Genomic DNA, 13,715 nt, shown 5'->3' on the forward strand with positions numbered 1-13,715 from the left:
TTCCATGCTGTACTGTATTTCACATTCAGAACAGGCGTGATAGGCGTTTGCGAAGAAACGTTTTGTGTTGTTCATGTAGTTGTGTGTTTAGGGACTGTCGTTGTACATATGATTGTCAAATTGATAAATTGATGTATAAATTAGCGACATTTCCTATAGAACATGTATTCTTGGCAGCTATTCTTTTCATTCAAGGATAGTTTCGGGAGATCACTCATGAAAACACGGTACCTCGTTCGAAGTGTCAGTTGTACCGGCTTACAGTCACTCACAACTTGTTATCCAGTTCGTCCTGTTAAACATCGGAACATCGGAACATCGCAACTCGCTGAAACCACAGTATTTAGCGGTTCATTGACCCGCAAAAACAAGAACAACTGTTTTCAAAAGTTTGTGTAATATGCCAAACTGTCTTTTTTTCTATAATCCGACCCTAACTACAGTAAACCCATTTTTTCGCATTAAAATTTACTGGTGTAACTTTCATAATTTCATATTTTTTTGCATACACTATACACCTGCCAGCGTTTTTGAAAGTGAGTTCCGGGAAACTTACTTTATGCTCAAATCAGAAGTAGCACGCGAGCCCCCAAGGACCACAGTAGGTAACGACATAGTCCAATTATTGAGCAACATCAAGCCAGAATTTTGTTACTTAGACTCTGATCATTCTGACCGACAAGCCGTTTGTGTAAGCAGGCAAACAGTGGCTTATTACAAAATCAAATCAGAGTGGGTTGAAATGATCCAAAGAAGGCGCTAGGCGATAATGCGTGCTGATAGACACTAATGAAAGCCGTGCTGCCGTGCCTCTGTTTGGCTGCTGCTCAATACTTGAAGTGAGAGTAAACATGTTCTTGAACATACCTGGAATTAGAATACGTTAACATGAAGAAAGGGAGTGAAATGAGAATTTCCCTTGTTGGAAGTGACTGAAAGGGGGAATCAATGTGGCCGGCAAAATTGAGGTCAAATAACTCCTGTCGAATTGGTCAGGGTGTCTAAGTGAAGCTGGCTACTGTCAACGTTTAGTTACTGGGAAGACTACATGTTCATCGGTGCTAAAATTGACCGAGGCCCGCTTCGATATTAATGTTCCTTTATACAAGTATATGATTGGGCATACCGTATTAAAGGGCTGGTGAAGAGTAAAAATGAAATTTTTATTGCTTGTTTATTTTGACCAATAAAATGGTCAAAAAGAGATCTGCATTGGAATTTTTCAAAACTGCGCTCCCAGTTCCGAATAAAGGCCCTAGTGACGCCCTTGGCAACGGAGATACAAATCTTCGGCAATCTTCGGCAAATGTCGGATATGACGTCATTAGAGTACATTGACCGCCGGCGCTATTCACGCCAGCCAGTGCAGTGCAGTGCTTTTGTGTGCATTCTCCAAACCATTGTAAAAAGTTTTAACAATGCCTAAGCGTTGTGTCGCTATGCATTGTTCTCATTCGGCCTCAAAATTGTTTCTATGGCCAAAGGATGAAAATCTGTCCAGAAAATGGACCAAGTTTGTGAAAGCAAAACGGGTTAATTTTACTCCGACAGCCACAAGCGTGCTTTGCTACAAGCACTTTGCTTACGATTGCTTTGCCAACCGCATGGAATACGATCACGGATTTTCCAGAAGGTAAGCCCTAGTTTACGAGATTATTAATATAACCAAAGACCCTAAAAACGGATAAAACTATTGATTGGATAGATAATTTTGGTACTGTAGTCCTGTCTAACGAGTTCAACGTAACCGAAGAAAACGAACGACTGCTGTCATGATTCCTTTCGGAGCATTTCTACGTGGCTAAACCATTTGTTGCGCAACATCGTATAATGATGTACTTCGCAGCGAACGATATCCGCTCATACTTGACGACGTATTCAGTGTAAAATTACAAGTCACAACTAAAACTGACCCAAGCTTACATTGCCGAAGAAATTCATCTGTGAAAGCTATTCTAAATTCACGGTTGCATTTAAAACGAGCGGTGTAAAGTTTCACTGAAAAAACGTATGTGCCTTAGCTCTGTGTTGCGTAGCAAGGCTGTATACGGGCTACGGGTAGGCCTCGTCGTGGACGCGTAGCCGGGCCGTATGGCTATTTTGACTTGTCATGTGCAGTTTTTATTTCCCTATCATTTTTGTAATTCACAAAATTCGCCAATACTCTTGGTCACTGTCTTTTATATACCAGACTGATGCTCGTTGCAGATGCCGTCCCAACAATTCAACTTCGTCCATCTCCAAGTCCTTCAACTCACCGAGATCAGGGTGCTCACCTCAGCCCACCCACTCCCCGAGCTGCAGCTGCTAAACGTGAACGGAAGAGATTGGTGGATGTTGCTATCAGTTCATTACAAGAAGCAACGAGTGAAGAGCCAACAGTTATGCCAGAACCAACAATCCAAGCGGATGAATCACCTTGTGTCATCAGTCAGCCTGAGCCATTGCAATCATGTGAAATGACACCTCCTTTGTCAACTGACAAAAGTAAGTAGACTCACACAACAGCAAGACATCATCATATCAAATTCAGGCACATATCTTTCAATCAACCATGGTGTCATTCATTATTGATCTTGTAATTTTTCAAATTTCTGGAACAATTGCATTGAATTGTTTGTAAAATGTTATATATGAAATTCCTTCATAAATGTAATAAATTATTTCCATGTTTTTTTCGTTGTACAGAAATACAGACAATGAAGTACACTCCGCCATGTGAAAAATGCAAGTATGAAAAGCCCGTTGTAAATCCACTGGTGTGCAGTGTGACTTACATCTGCAATCCCCATACCCGACAAAAAGAAAGAGAGTAGCCAGATCCACTACATATGATGAGCCTTTGTCTGACATTGATGAAGATATGGAAATATCAGAGGGAGAGGATGCGGAAGAGGAAGATCCAACCTACGGCCTTGAGGAAACTCCTGAAGATGGAGACACATCAGAGTCTGAAGATGATACATCGGGAGGTATCAGGTTTGATGAAGTCAGGTAAGGTCATTATGTGATCACTTTGTGAAATTTCCCTTGGCCGTTAGCAATTTTAACCACTGTCATTTTATTAAAATTCCACTTCATAATGAAAGATTAATTTGTAATTTACTGGTTTTCCTCTTTCAAATGTGAAACTATATACAAATATGCATATTTGTGTGACATACAGTTATGTTTAATTTTGATGTATATTTGGATTTTCAGGAGCAATGGAAATGAAGACCTACACAAACAGAGGAAATATATTGTCTTTGAGTCTTCACTGATGGCCCTCTTTGCTCTTTGTTCAGTGTGCAGAGCCACAAATACATGTCATCGCTATGTGTGTGGAACCCTGCTAAAGGTCAGGGCTGTATGCAACTCCTGTGGTAATAAGCAGGAGTGGTGTAATCAGCCATTCATCAGAAACATACCAACCCTGAATCTGCTGCTGAACTGTGCAATTCTGTTCACTGGGAGCATGCCAAGAAAAGCTTTAAGGATGTTCAGGTATGCCACATTCACAGCAACCATAGAAAAATATAAATCACTTTGAATTAGTGGCATGCTTATGTAACAGTTTTGGGCTTTCATTCCAATCAATGGGTAATTCATACTTTTGTATCAGTTTTGGACTTTCATTGCAATCAATGGGTTTTAATTTACCTTTTCTTTCAATTAATTAACAAACATGCATGTTTTGCATTCGCAGCTTTCTAAATATCCAGTGCCAAACCACGAGGACATACTTTCACCACCAGGCATCCTACATGTATGATGCTATAGCCACTGTCTGGAAAAAGAAACAGGATGCTCTGTTCACTTCCCTCAGGCATAAGGAGTTGATACTTGGTGGCGATGCAAGGTGTGATTCCATGGGTCACTCTGCCAAATATGGAAGTTACACTTTAATGGAACTCGATGTTAACAAAGTGTTAACCATCCAGTTGGTCCAGGTAAACATGAAATAGACGACCGAACAATAGTGTCTGTTTGTTGAAGGAAGGGTGACAAAATGTTACCATTGCAAACTTACATCCCGTGTCATATAGATGTTTTTGTTCTTGCATTCACTTACTATGAATATGCTTATATATGAATATGTCTTCACTGAAGTGACACTAGCTGTAACTATTAATATGTTATTGTTGTTATTATTAATATTAACATTATGTTGGTCCTCTTTCATCCTGCAGAGTAATGAGGTTGGAAGTAGCTATGGAATGGAGTTGGAGGGCTTAAAGAGGTGCCGTCAAGAGTTGGAAGCATACAAAGATGTCAAAGTAAAAGCTATTATTACTGACAGGCATCGTCAGGTAGCAAAATGGATCAGGGAAAACTGGACCAATGTCACCCATTACTTTGATTGTTGGCATATTGTGAAAGGTGAGATCATTTGTAAACATGAACAGTTTTTTACATGTATCTATTTCATGGCTTGACTGTATCAGAGTAAAGTAAAGGGAATTGATATGATTCAGTATCTATATAAATAGAAAAGAAAGTATGTATGACTTCCATTGTTTTTCCGTATGCACTGTACGTCAACACACAACGGAAGTTTACACCATCACCAAAACGTTGGGTCTGTTGTCCTCTTTAATGGAAGAGTAGTACATGCATTATATGTATATGATCACATGTCACTAATTACAACAGAAGTGCATCATAATACATGTATTGACAACACAGTATAATTTTCAGGGTATGCAAGAAGCTGATGGCACTGGCCAAAATAAGAACATGTCTGTATTGAAGGCGTGGATCATGAGCATCAAGTGCCATTTGTACTGGTGTGCGCTGTCATCAAAAACAGCAGAGGAGAAGAAGAAGAAATGGCTTGCTTGCGTTGACCACATACAGAATTTTCATGAAAACTGTTCACATCCTCCAATTACTAGGGACAAGCAGTGGCTATTACCAGGTAAGCTTTTTCATACCAGTGTCAATACACATGGTTCTGAGACATGCCTGTAACAAACTCTGAGAAATAATAAAAAATTTAGGAAATAATTTTGCAGTGTGCACAGTCCTTTTCTTCCAACTTCATAATGACAGGTTACTATAAATCAGTGCAGCTTTTCATGCCTGTGACCATTAATACTGTAAATAGATGAATATTTTGATAACTTATGAAGCTTGCATATTTTATTTGTAGGTACTGATGTTAATGTCAAAGTGGTAGACCTCCTTACCAAGACCATGTTTGTAAATGATGTACAGAAGATGTCACATCATGGGCAGACCAGTGGTGTAGAGGCTTATCATAGTATTGTTAATCATTTTGTACCCAAAATGTACACGTTCTCCTACAAAGGAATGTGCAGCAGGTGGGTGGGTTGTCTCTCGATGTTTGGAAGTGAAATTCATACCAGCAGTACCAGTACATTCTGCCTTTTTCTTGTTTATGGGAGCAATGCAATGGAATAATTCAAATACCAGGTAGTAATTGTGAACTCATTAAATGGACATGCATTCCCATTCAAAGAGTCTCCTCATTTCAGATTCTAACCAAGAACTACCAGCACATAATTTTCTCGACCATGCTCTTATTTGCTTTTTTTGTGCTACTTAATACAGAGTAAGACTTGCTGCAATGCATTACAATGAAAATGCTGGGAGGGGACAGAAAGTGACGAATGAAGGAGTTAGCTGTTACAGCATTGCATATCCTAAGTACAAGAATGGTGGCTATTCCCTCAAAAAGGTCATGGTTGAGGCAACATATGGTAAGTATTTCAGTGTACAACCATGCATACTTTGTGAATTATTTTTGTTACCAGAGAATCTTTCCTCCATGTGGGCACATAGTATTCAAATATTGGTGCAGTAAATATAAGTTACTATGTGAAATTAAGTGATCATCTTGATTTGTAAGCACATCTTTTCTAATTTGTATAGGTTACGTGAATGACTGCTTCTCTGAGGCTGTGAAACTGGCTCAAAACCCCAAGAAACACAGGACTGATGTTATAAGAGTGGAAGACCCACCATTCCTTACTGCAGCTCTGTCCAAGCCGGACAAGGAAAGTGTCATTGCCGAACACTGTGCACGCTTTTGTGACAATTACATGTAATTAAACTGGCAAGACGGAGTTTGACACACAACTGTCGTATGAAATTCTTTTATTCACGCATTGAAATGTAATTTCTCAAAGCTGACAATAAACAACGGTCTAATATTTTTTTTACGGCCAAATGCAGGCTTCCTCATTTTTTGGTTGACATTACGTGAATGTTCAATGGGTACAATCAGTGGTTCCCCATTACCTGTTCGACTGAAACTTAAGTGTTCAATTCACAGGAAAAATTCACTAAAATTTCAAACAGAACCAGTTACTTAGAATACCAAAACAGAGGCAACTTGGGTATGATTTGACAATATGAATGATGTATAATGTATCAGTGTAGTTCTGGAAGATTGTTCTTAGCAACAAGAAACCCCTTAAAAACAAAATTATCTTCTTCACCTGGTGGTGGAAAGTGTGCCCTGATACAAGACACAGCACAGGCTGGTAATACAGTCCGGTTTTCTTTGCCAAGGAACTTCCAGCACCAACGGACAAACTGTCTATACGCAATGTGTCTATACTTAGCATCCTGGGGTCCATTGAATGCATTTCCTTTGTACTGGTACTTGTATGTTAGCCACGCCACCTCTAATGCATCTGGATAAAGGCACAGTGCATGCATTCCAGGATGGTCTGTAATACAGGTCAATCCTCCACTACACTGCTCCTCCCCTTTCATCCTTCTATCCACCACTTGCGGAATTTCAGCACAGCAAACACACTCAACAGCTGTGGGCATTGTTTGGCAGTGGTTGCACATGCACCTGTGAAATAGCATGAGATTGGGCTTTAAAATAACTTGAGTTAAATCACTTACATCACTTTCAGCCCAAATTGTTTCGGCCGGTAATTTTTACAACCCCGTTTTTTCGCCCTGGCATCATGGCTGTTTCGGCTTTATCAGCGCAGCCTATACCCAATTCGTTTTGTCATGACTGACATGAGAGACAACAGTACGACAATACAGACAGTGCAAGCGAGCATTTTGTCATAAGGACTAACATAACAGTGGAACGACAGTACGAGTGTTTTGTCAGTAAGGCTAACATAACAGTGGGACGACATTCACAGTATGATAGAACGAGCATGTTGTGAGTAGGACTGACGTAGCATGAGACGACAGTACGACGGAGATGGAACGAATACGAGCGAGCGTTTTGTCACTATGACTGACATGATTTGCTAGAGACTTACAGCTACCACGTACAGCCCGAAATCTAGCCCTACCACTTTAATTCTGTGCACAGGGATCGTGTTCTGTAATAGCCTCGGGTAAAATAAATGCTCAAGTTTACTCAGGGCCGAAACAGCCTAGGGTGGCGAAACAACCGGGGCCGTGCAAAATTACCAGCCGAAACCAACAATTGCTGAAACAACCTGTTACTCTTACAAATGTAGAGACGAAAAACAACTGACAGTGACTTTCTTCATCGCCCCTTTTTATCCCTCGTGTGTTTCTGATTATGAACAATTTGTTAAAATGCGAAGAGTTCGCGTTTGTTTGAGACAATTTGACAATAGTATCTTACCATTCTTGCAGTTTTGTCGGGTCTAGCCGCCATTGTAGGTCGGCTCGCTGTGGTACAATGTATTCGGGATTTTCAACGGCATCAGGTTCATACATGTACGGACCGACGTACATAACTTCTTGTACTTCTTCTTCTTCTTCTTCGCCTGGTAATAATTGTTCGTCCTCAGAGGACGAACAAGCACTGTCTTGGTCGTAGTACTCGACAGAGGCCGCCATCTTGCTCCCAGGCGTGGAGTTAGCGCCAAGCAAGCGCAGACAGGGTTATCATCTATTGACGTCACACTTCCGGGTTTGAGTTTTTCGCGGGAAAATGTGACCAAGCTTCGGAAAAATGCAATTTTTTCGGTAAATACGCCCCTAAACCATTTCTCTGCTGTAAATTTTTTTGCTTTTGCTCTTCCATGCATTATTTAACGGGTGAAAATCACCTTTTCAGCGATTTCATTTTTACTCTTCACCAGCCCTTTAAATGAATGTGATCATAGTAAGGCACGTAACCGAAGTGATTCATACTTCCTGTGTGATATCCGAGCGCATCACTTATGTATTGACAACAGGCAGAGGTGACAAAGGCCCCCTCTGTCCAATGATGCCACTCGCTAGCAACTTCGACATAGATGATAACCCTGCTCGAAACAATATGCATATTTTCTCTCTACCTTCAGCTCCGTAAACCACAAAAATGTATGTTAAAGACAAGGTAAATCACTATGTACATACAATAATTGAAAATTGCAACAAATCCTCCTGCTGAAATGTTCATTGGGGCGTATTTGTAGATTCGACGCACACGGTCTGTAACAGCTTAAGTGTGAGATTTAGGATGTGTAAGTTTCTGCCGGTCACACCCCTAAGGAATTTAAGCCAGCTTAATCGATGGGATAGGAGGCGGATAAGGCGCATCTACGTTAGCTTATAAAATCGTAAACGCCCGATTTCATGCTGTGAAATAGGGAATGCACAGCTTGCAGTCAGACATTTTGTATGTTACTTCAAGTCTTTGAAAAACTCCAGCAGTATTAATTTCAAGACTTTTCAAGACCTTCACTGCCATGCTGGATTTATGCTGTGGACTTTGTGCAACTTCAAGCCTGCAAGCCAAAGGACTGTTCATTCATCGGACTGACTGTTACAACTCTGAGACTGGAGCTTTGCCGTCCCAGCTGAGATAAGTAGTCTGTACACTTTAACAGTTTGTAATCTATCCCTGACTTAGCAAGAAGTTCTATATTTCTTAATAAATTTCGTTTTACACGGAAACTGCTGAGCGCACCCTTTTGTTCGCTTTCTACACGTATCAAATTGGGGGCTCATCCGGGAGAGAACATTTTGAGCCGTTTGACAACATTTTGCCAGCCTTTTCAAAACTACCGTAGACTCTGAACTCAGCGAAAGTAAATCATGGCAGACTTTAAACTAGAGGAATTGGATGACCTTGATCAGGACACATTGATTTCTTAAGAAAAGACGACCTCATAGCACTGGCCAATTTATTAAAGGTAGAAGTAAAAAGATCTATGCGCAAGAAGGAAATACAGTACCATATTGCAAAACATTTAGTTGATTTAGGCCAATTTGAGGAATCCACCCTGAAAGACTATGAGCCCGAGTCTACCGCTGAACTCAGAAAATTAGAATTAGAAATGTAGACAAAGTTGGAGATCAAGAAACTAGAATAACAAATGAGAAAGAAAGAATTACAAACGGAAAAAGAGACACAGGCATTAGAAAAAGAAATAATACAAATGCATTTAGAAATGAAAGAAAGACACAGAGAGAAAGATAGGAAGGAAAGATTAGAAAGGGAAGAAAGACAGAGAGAGAAAGAAATAGAGGAAAAAGAAAAGGAAAGAGACTTAGCAGAACGTCGACTGCAGTTAGAAATGAAATGTCTAGAGCTTGGAAATGGAAATGAAAGAAAAAGAATTGCAAATGGAAGAAAGACAGAAAGAAAAAGAATTGCGATTAGATAGAAGAACAGCGATTACAGGTAGAAATAAAACGTTTAGAGCTTGGACAGTCAGGAAAATTCTTCCCTTCAGACAATTTTGACATCACTCAGCATTTCAGGTTAGTCTCCCCTTTCAAGAAAAGGATGTTGACAAATATTTCCTTCATTTTGAGAAAATTGCTCAGAGTCTAAATTGGCCTAGGGATTCCGGGTCTATGCTTTTGCAGAGAGCTTTGGTGGGTAAAGCCAGAGAAATTTGCATTCAGTTGTCCGTAGTGCAGGCTTCAAATTATGATTCTGTGAAGGAATTAATTATCAAGGGCTATGAGTTGGTGCCTGAAGCTTACCGTCGGAAATTTGGGATTGTGAGAAGGCAAAGGATCAAACTTATGTTGAATTTGCTCGAATAAAAGTACAACTGTTTGATCGTTGGTGTTCTTCTGAAAAGGTCAGTCAGAATTATGACAAATTACGACAACTTGTTTTGATTGAGGAATTTAAAACGTGCATTTGGAGAGACATAAAGACGTTTATCAATGAACAAAAGGCAGATACATTGGAGGTTGCTGCACGTTTGGCCGATGATTATTCTTCATTGATCCACAAATCTTCATTTCTCAGCAAGCCATTCCCGTCCTTTTCATATCGAAACAATGCAGGGAAATTTAACTCCTCCTTTTCATTCAAGAGTTTTTCAAAGGAGAGTAGAAAAACAAATAACAACATATCTCAAAGTCCAAGTAACACTCCAACATCATCAGGTCCCCAAGTCTCAATCTCCTCCTCGCAAAGAGTTTGGTACACTTTCTTGTAATTATTTTAAGAAAGACGGCCATTTATCGTCAGATTGTTTCAAATTGAAAAGAAAACGCGAAGGTCAAAGTGGTCAAAGTGGATCTAAGCCAACCCGCTTTATTTCTTCATCATCTCAATTAGAGTCTAATATGTGTTGCATACATTTTCTGAGGTTAAACCCTTCTTATCCCCAATTAATGAGGTCAAAATCAATCCTTCTCAAGATAGCATTACGGGTATTTTCGAACCATTTATTCATGATGGTTTTATATCAATTTCTAGTGATTTCTCTTCAGCTACCACTTTCAAAATCTTAAGAGATACCGGGGCTTCCCAGTCTCTTTTGTGGCAGACACTCTGCCGTTTTCTGAAAAGTCATTTTCAGGTTCTAAAGTTCTTATTAAGGGGTAGATTGTAATGACTACATTCCTGTTCCTCCTATAATGTCTATTTGTCTTCGGACTTTGTTTCTTGACCTGTGACTTTAGGTATTATGCCGTTTTGCATTTTGAAGGGATTACCTTCTTCTTGGAAACGACCTTGCTGGGGACAAGGTCATTACAAATCCACTTGTGACTGATAATCCTGGTTTTGATCAGAATCCAGAGCCAATAGAAAAAGAAATTCCGGGCTTTTCCCTTCATGTGCTATTACCTGAACATGTCAAAGAAAACTTTAGAGAATCAAAATACTCTCAAAAATAATGTCAAAGATGTGGACTTAAATGACACCTTTCTCAGTCAGGTATTTGACACAGATCATTCCATATCCCTGGTGGATTTGAAACTTCAAGTAAATGTCTGCTGACCAATGTCAGACATTTACATCAAATCTCATTGCATAACAACACAAAGACCCATATATCTTGACTTGTTTGACAGGGTTGTTGACGAATCTGAAATTTCAGGTAGCCCTGTTTCCTATTATACAAAATCTGGTATTCTTATGCATAAATGGAGACCTCCAGATGTCTTGGTTGATGACGATAGGGCTTTAAAACATCAAATTGTGGTTCCAAAGCCCTATTGTGTTGAAATATTGCGCCTGGCCCATGAGACCTCTTGGGCTGGTCATTTTGGAGTCAGGAAAACGTATCACAAAATTATCAGTCACTTTCATTGGCCTAATCTCAGGCAGGATGTAGTGCATTTCTGTAAAACTTGTCATACATGTCAAATGGTAGGAAAGCCGAGTCAGACCATTCCAAAGGCCCCTTTATAGCCAATTCCTACATTTCAAGAACCCTTTAGCAGGATATTCATAGACTGCGTTGGACCCCTACCAAAAACAAGATCAGGAAATGAGTACATGTTGACAATAATGTGTACATCTACTCGGTTCCCAGAAGCCATACCACTGAGAAATATAAAGCCAAAGACTATAGTGAAAGCTTTAGTCAAAGTTTTCACTTGTTTGGCTTCCCTAAATGTGTTCTATCTGATCAAGGCTCCAACTTTATGTCTGAAATTTTTCAACAAATAATGAATCAGCTAGGCAATAAACAGTATAGGTCATCCGCCTATGATCCAGAAAGTCAGTGTGCTCTTGAGCGATTTCATTAAACTTTGAAAAATATGATAAGGACCTACTGTTTTGACACAGAGAAGCATTGGGATGAAGGAATTCATTTTCTGCTCTTTGCTGTAAGAGAGTCAATTCAAGAGTCTCTTGGTTTTAGCCCGTGTGGGCCTGTATTTGGACATACAGTCCGTGGCCCACTTGAGCTCTTCAAAGAGAAATTCCTATTAGACCATAATGATTGTCTGAATATTTTACAATATGTGTCAGATTTTCGTACAAAACGCTCTAAGGCATGTGAATTAGCTAGAGAAAACCTTGAGTCATCTCAGCAGTCCATGAAAGTAAATTACGATAAAAACACCTCCAAACGGAAGTTTGAACCTGGTCAAGAAGTTCTTGTTCTACTTCTGGCTCCTGGCTAACCACTCCATGCTCGTTACTTTTGACCATACCTAATTGATAAGAAATTAAGTGGATTAAATTACATCATAATAACACCTAACAGGCGAAAACAAAAACAGTTATGCCATATAAATATGCTTAAACCATATTTGGGTAGGGATAATCCTACTATAATAGCCTGTCAGTGCAGTCAGCATTAGCCATTATGATGATAGTGATACTGAAACTGACTTGAGTGAAAATACTCTAAATTCAAAGCTGGGCTCGGTCAAGCTTCAGAACTCAGAAATCCTGGAGAATCTGGAGTCTACAAAGTTGGCACACCTCCAGCCTAAACAACAACAACAGGAAGAACAAGAACAGAAAGAACTGCTTCACGAATATAAACACCTGTTTCAAGATGTTATAACGAGGACAAACGTCATCTATCACGACGTTGATGTTGGGGACAGTAAGCCTGTAAAACAACATCCATACAGACTGAATCCAACGAAAGTGAAATATCTCGAGGAAGAAGTCAAATACCTGCTGGACAATGACTTTATTGAACCCAGTAAAAGTAACTGGAGTTCGCCATGCATACTTGTGCCAAAATCAGATCACAGTTATCGTATGTGCACGGACTACATGAAAGTGAACACTTTTACAAAGACACCCTAACCAAATTCTGGTACAATAAAATCATACCTGTGGTATACTTTTTCAGACCAAGTAGGTACATGTTTGGTATACCAGAGGTATACCTTTGGTTTAAAAAAGCCTACCTCGGGTAGTCCAGATTTGGACACTTTTGCCAAAATATGTATACCTCAGATATACCTACTTTTGGCAAACGTGTCCAAATCTGGACTACCTGAGGTAGGCTGTTTTTTAACCACAGGTATACCTCAGGTATACCAAACAGGTACAATGTAGGTATACCTGCAATTGTCCAGATTTTGACATGTGGGTCCCAAAATAGGTATACCAGAAGTATACCCTACCAAAACAAATAGGCATAATTTAGGTATTATACCTGAAATGTACCTATTTTGTTTACATATTTGTGTAGCCGATCTGAACTATATAAACAAAATAGGTAAATTTCAGGTATTTACCTAAATCATACCCATTTGTTTTTGTAAGGTTTACTTCTGGTATTACCTACTTTGGTATGCAAGTGTCCTGAGATGGATCGGATCTGACTCTTTACCAGAAAAAACAGAGTCTATGCTGAAAACCAAAGAAACAACATACTCAGGTGACAGCAAAAATTATGCATTGTACCATGTTTCATCATTTTTTCTTTCTCTTACAATAATAAATTCAGTTCAGATGATAAGCACATTGAAGTTGTAAAAACACTTTTTGTAGACAATTGGCCAATGCCAACGATAATGACATGATTGAGAATGAGAAGCTGACAAATTTAACAGATTGTTGACAGCACAAGATATGTTTATCCGACTAAGCTTTGAAATACCAGCAT

At 39.5% G+C, this 13,715-nt stretch overlaps 3 protein-coding genes across 3 annotated transcripts; 2 read left to right on the top strand and 1 right to left on the bottom strand.

Annotated features, from left to right (window-relative positions):
* Positions 1-2,757: 2,757 nt before the first annotated feature.
* LOC139145469 (uncharacterized) lies at positions 2,758-4,418 on the top strand. The gene is made up of 4 exons (XM_070716670.1): positions 2,758-2,994; positions 3,202-3,486; positions 3,689-3,932; positions 4,173-4,418. Exons 1-4 carry the CDS (start codon positions 2,864-2,866, stop codon positions 4,416-4,418), a joined length of 906 nt encoding a protein of 301 aa, XP_070572771.1. The 5' UTR covers positions 2,758-2,863.
* Positions 4,419-4,742: 324 nt separating this feature from the next.
* Positions 4,743-6,158, top strand: LOC139140511 (uncharacterized). Its single transcript, XM_070709827.1, has 4 exons — positions 4,743-4,900; positions 5,135-5,306; positions 5,557-5,705; positions 5,878-6,158. Exons 1-4 carry the CDS (start codon positions 4,744-4,746, stop codon positions 6,051-6,053), a joined length of 654 nt encoding a protein of 217 aa, XP_070565928.1. The 5' UTR covers position 4,743; the 3' UTR covers positions 6,054-6,158.
* On the bottom strand, positions 6,086-8,030 carry LOC139140513 (uncharacterized). The gene is made up of 2 exons (XM_070709841.1): positions 7,577-8,030; positions 6,086-6,811 (listed from the first exon to the last, which is right to left on the bottom strand). Exons 1-2 carry the CDS (start codon positions 7,792-7,794, stop codon positions 6,379-6,381), a joined length of 651 nt encoding a protein of 216 aa, XP_070565942.1. The 5' UTR covers positions 7,795-8,030; the 3' UTR covers positions 6,086-6,378.
* Positions 8,031-13,715: the final 5,685 nt, after the last annotated feature.

This window comes from Ptychodera flava, chromosome 1 (assembly GCF_041260155.1).
Source record: "Ptychodera flava strain L36383 chromosome 1, AS_Pfla_20210202, whole genome shotgun sequence".
Taxonomy (NCBI): domain Eukaryota; kingdom Metazoa; phylum Hemichordata; class Enteropneusta; family Ptychoderidae; genus Ptychodera; species Ptychodera flava.

Coding starts and splice junctions, on each gene's coding strand:
- LOC139145469 (XM_070716670.1), top strand. CDS start 2,864: ATGGAAATATCAGAGGGAGAGGATGCGGAAGAGGAAGATCCAACCTAC. Junction 2,995..3,201: donor ATCAGGTTTGATGAAGTCAG/GTAAGGTCATTA, acceptor TTGGATTTTCAG/GAGCAATGGAAATGAAGACC. Junction 3,487..3,688: donor AAAGCTTTAAGGATGTTCAG/GTATGCCACATT, acceptor TTGCATTCGCAG/CTTTCTAAATATCCAGTGCC.
- LOC139140511 (XM_070709827.1), top strand. CDS start 4,744: ATGAGCATCAAGTGCCATTTGTACTGGTGTGCGCTGTCATCAAAAACA. Junction 4,901..5,134: donor CAAGCAGTGGCTATTACCAG/GTAAGCTTTTTC, acceptor TTTTATTTGTAG/GTACTGATGTTAATGTCAAA. Junction 5,307..5,556: donor TACAAAGGAATGTGCAGCAG/GTGGGTGGGTTG, acceptor TACTTAATACAG/AGTAAGACTTGCTGCAATGC.
- LOC139140513 (XM_070709841.1), bottom strand. CDS start 7,794: ATGGCGGCCTCTGTCGAGTACTACGACCAAGACAGTGCTTGTTCGTCC. Junction 6,812..7,576: donor CCGACAAAACTGCAAGAATG/GTAAGATACTAT, acceptor GCTATTTCACAG/GTGCATGTGCAACCACTGCC.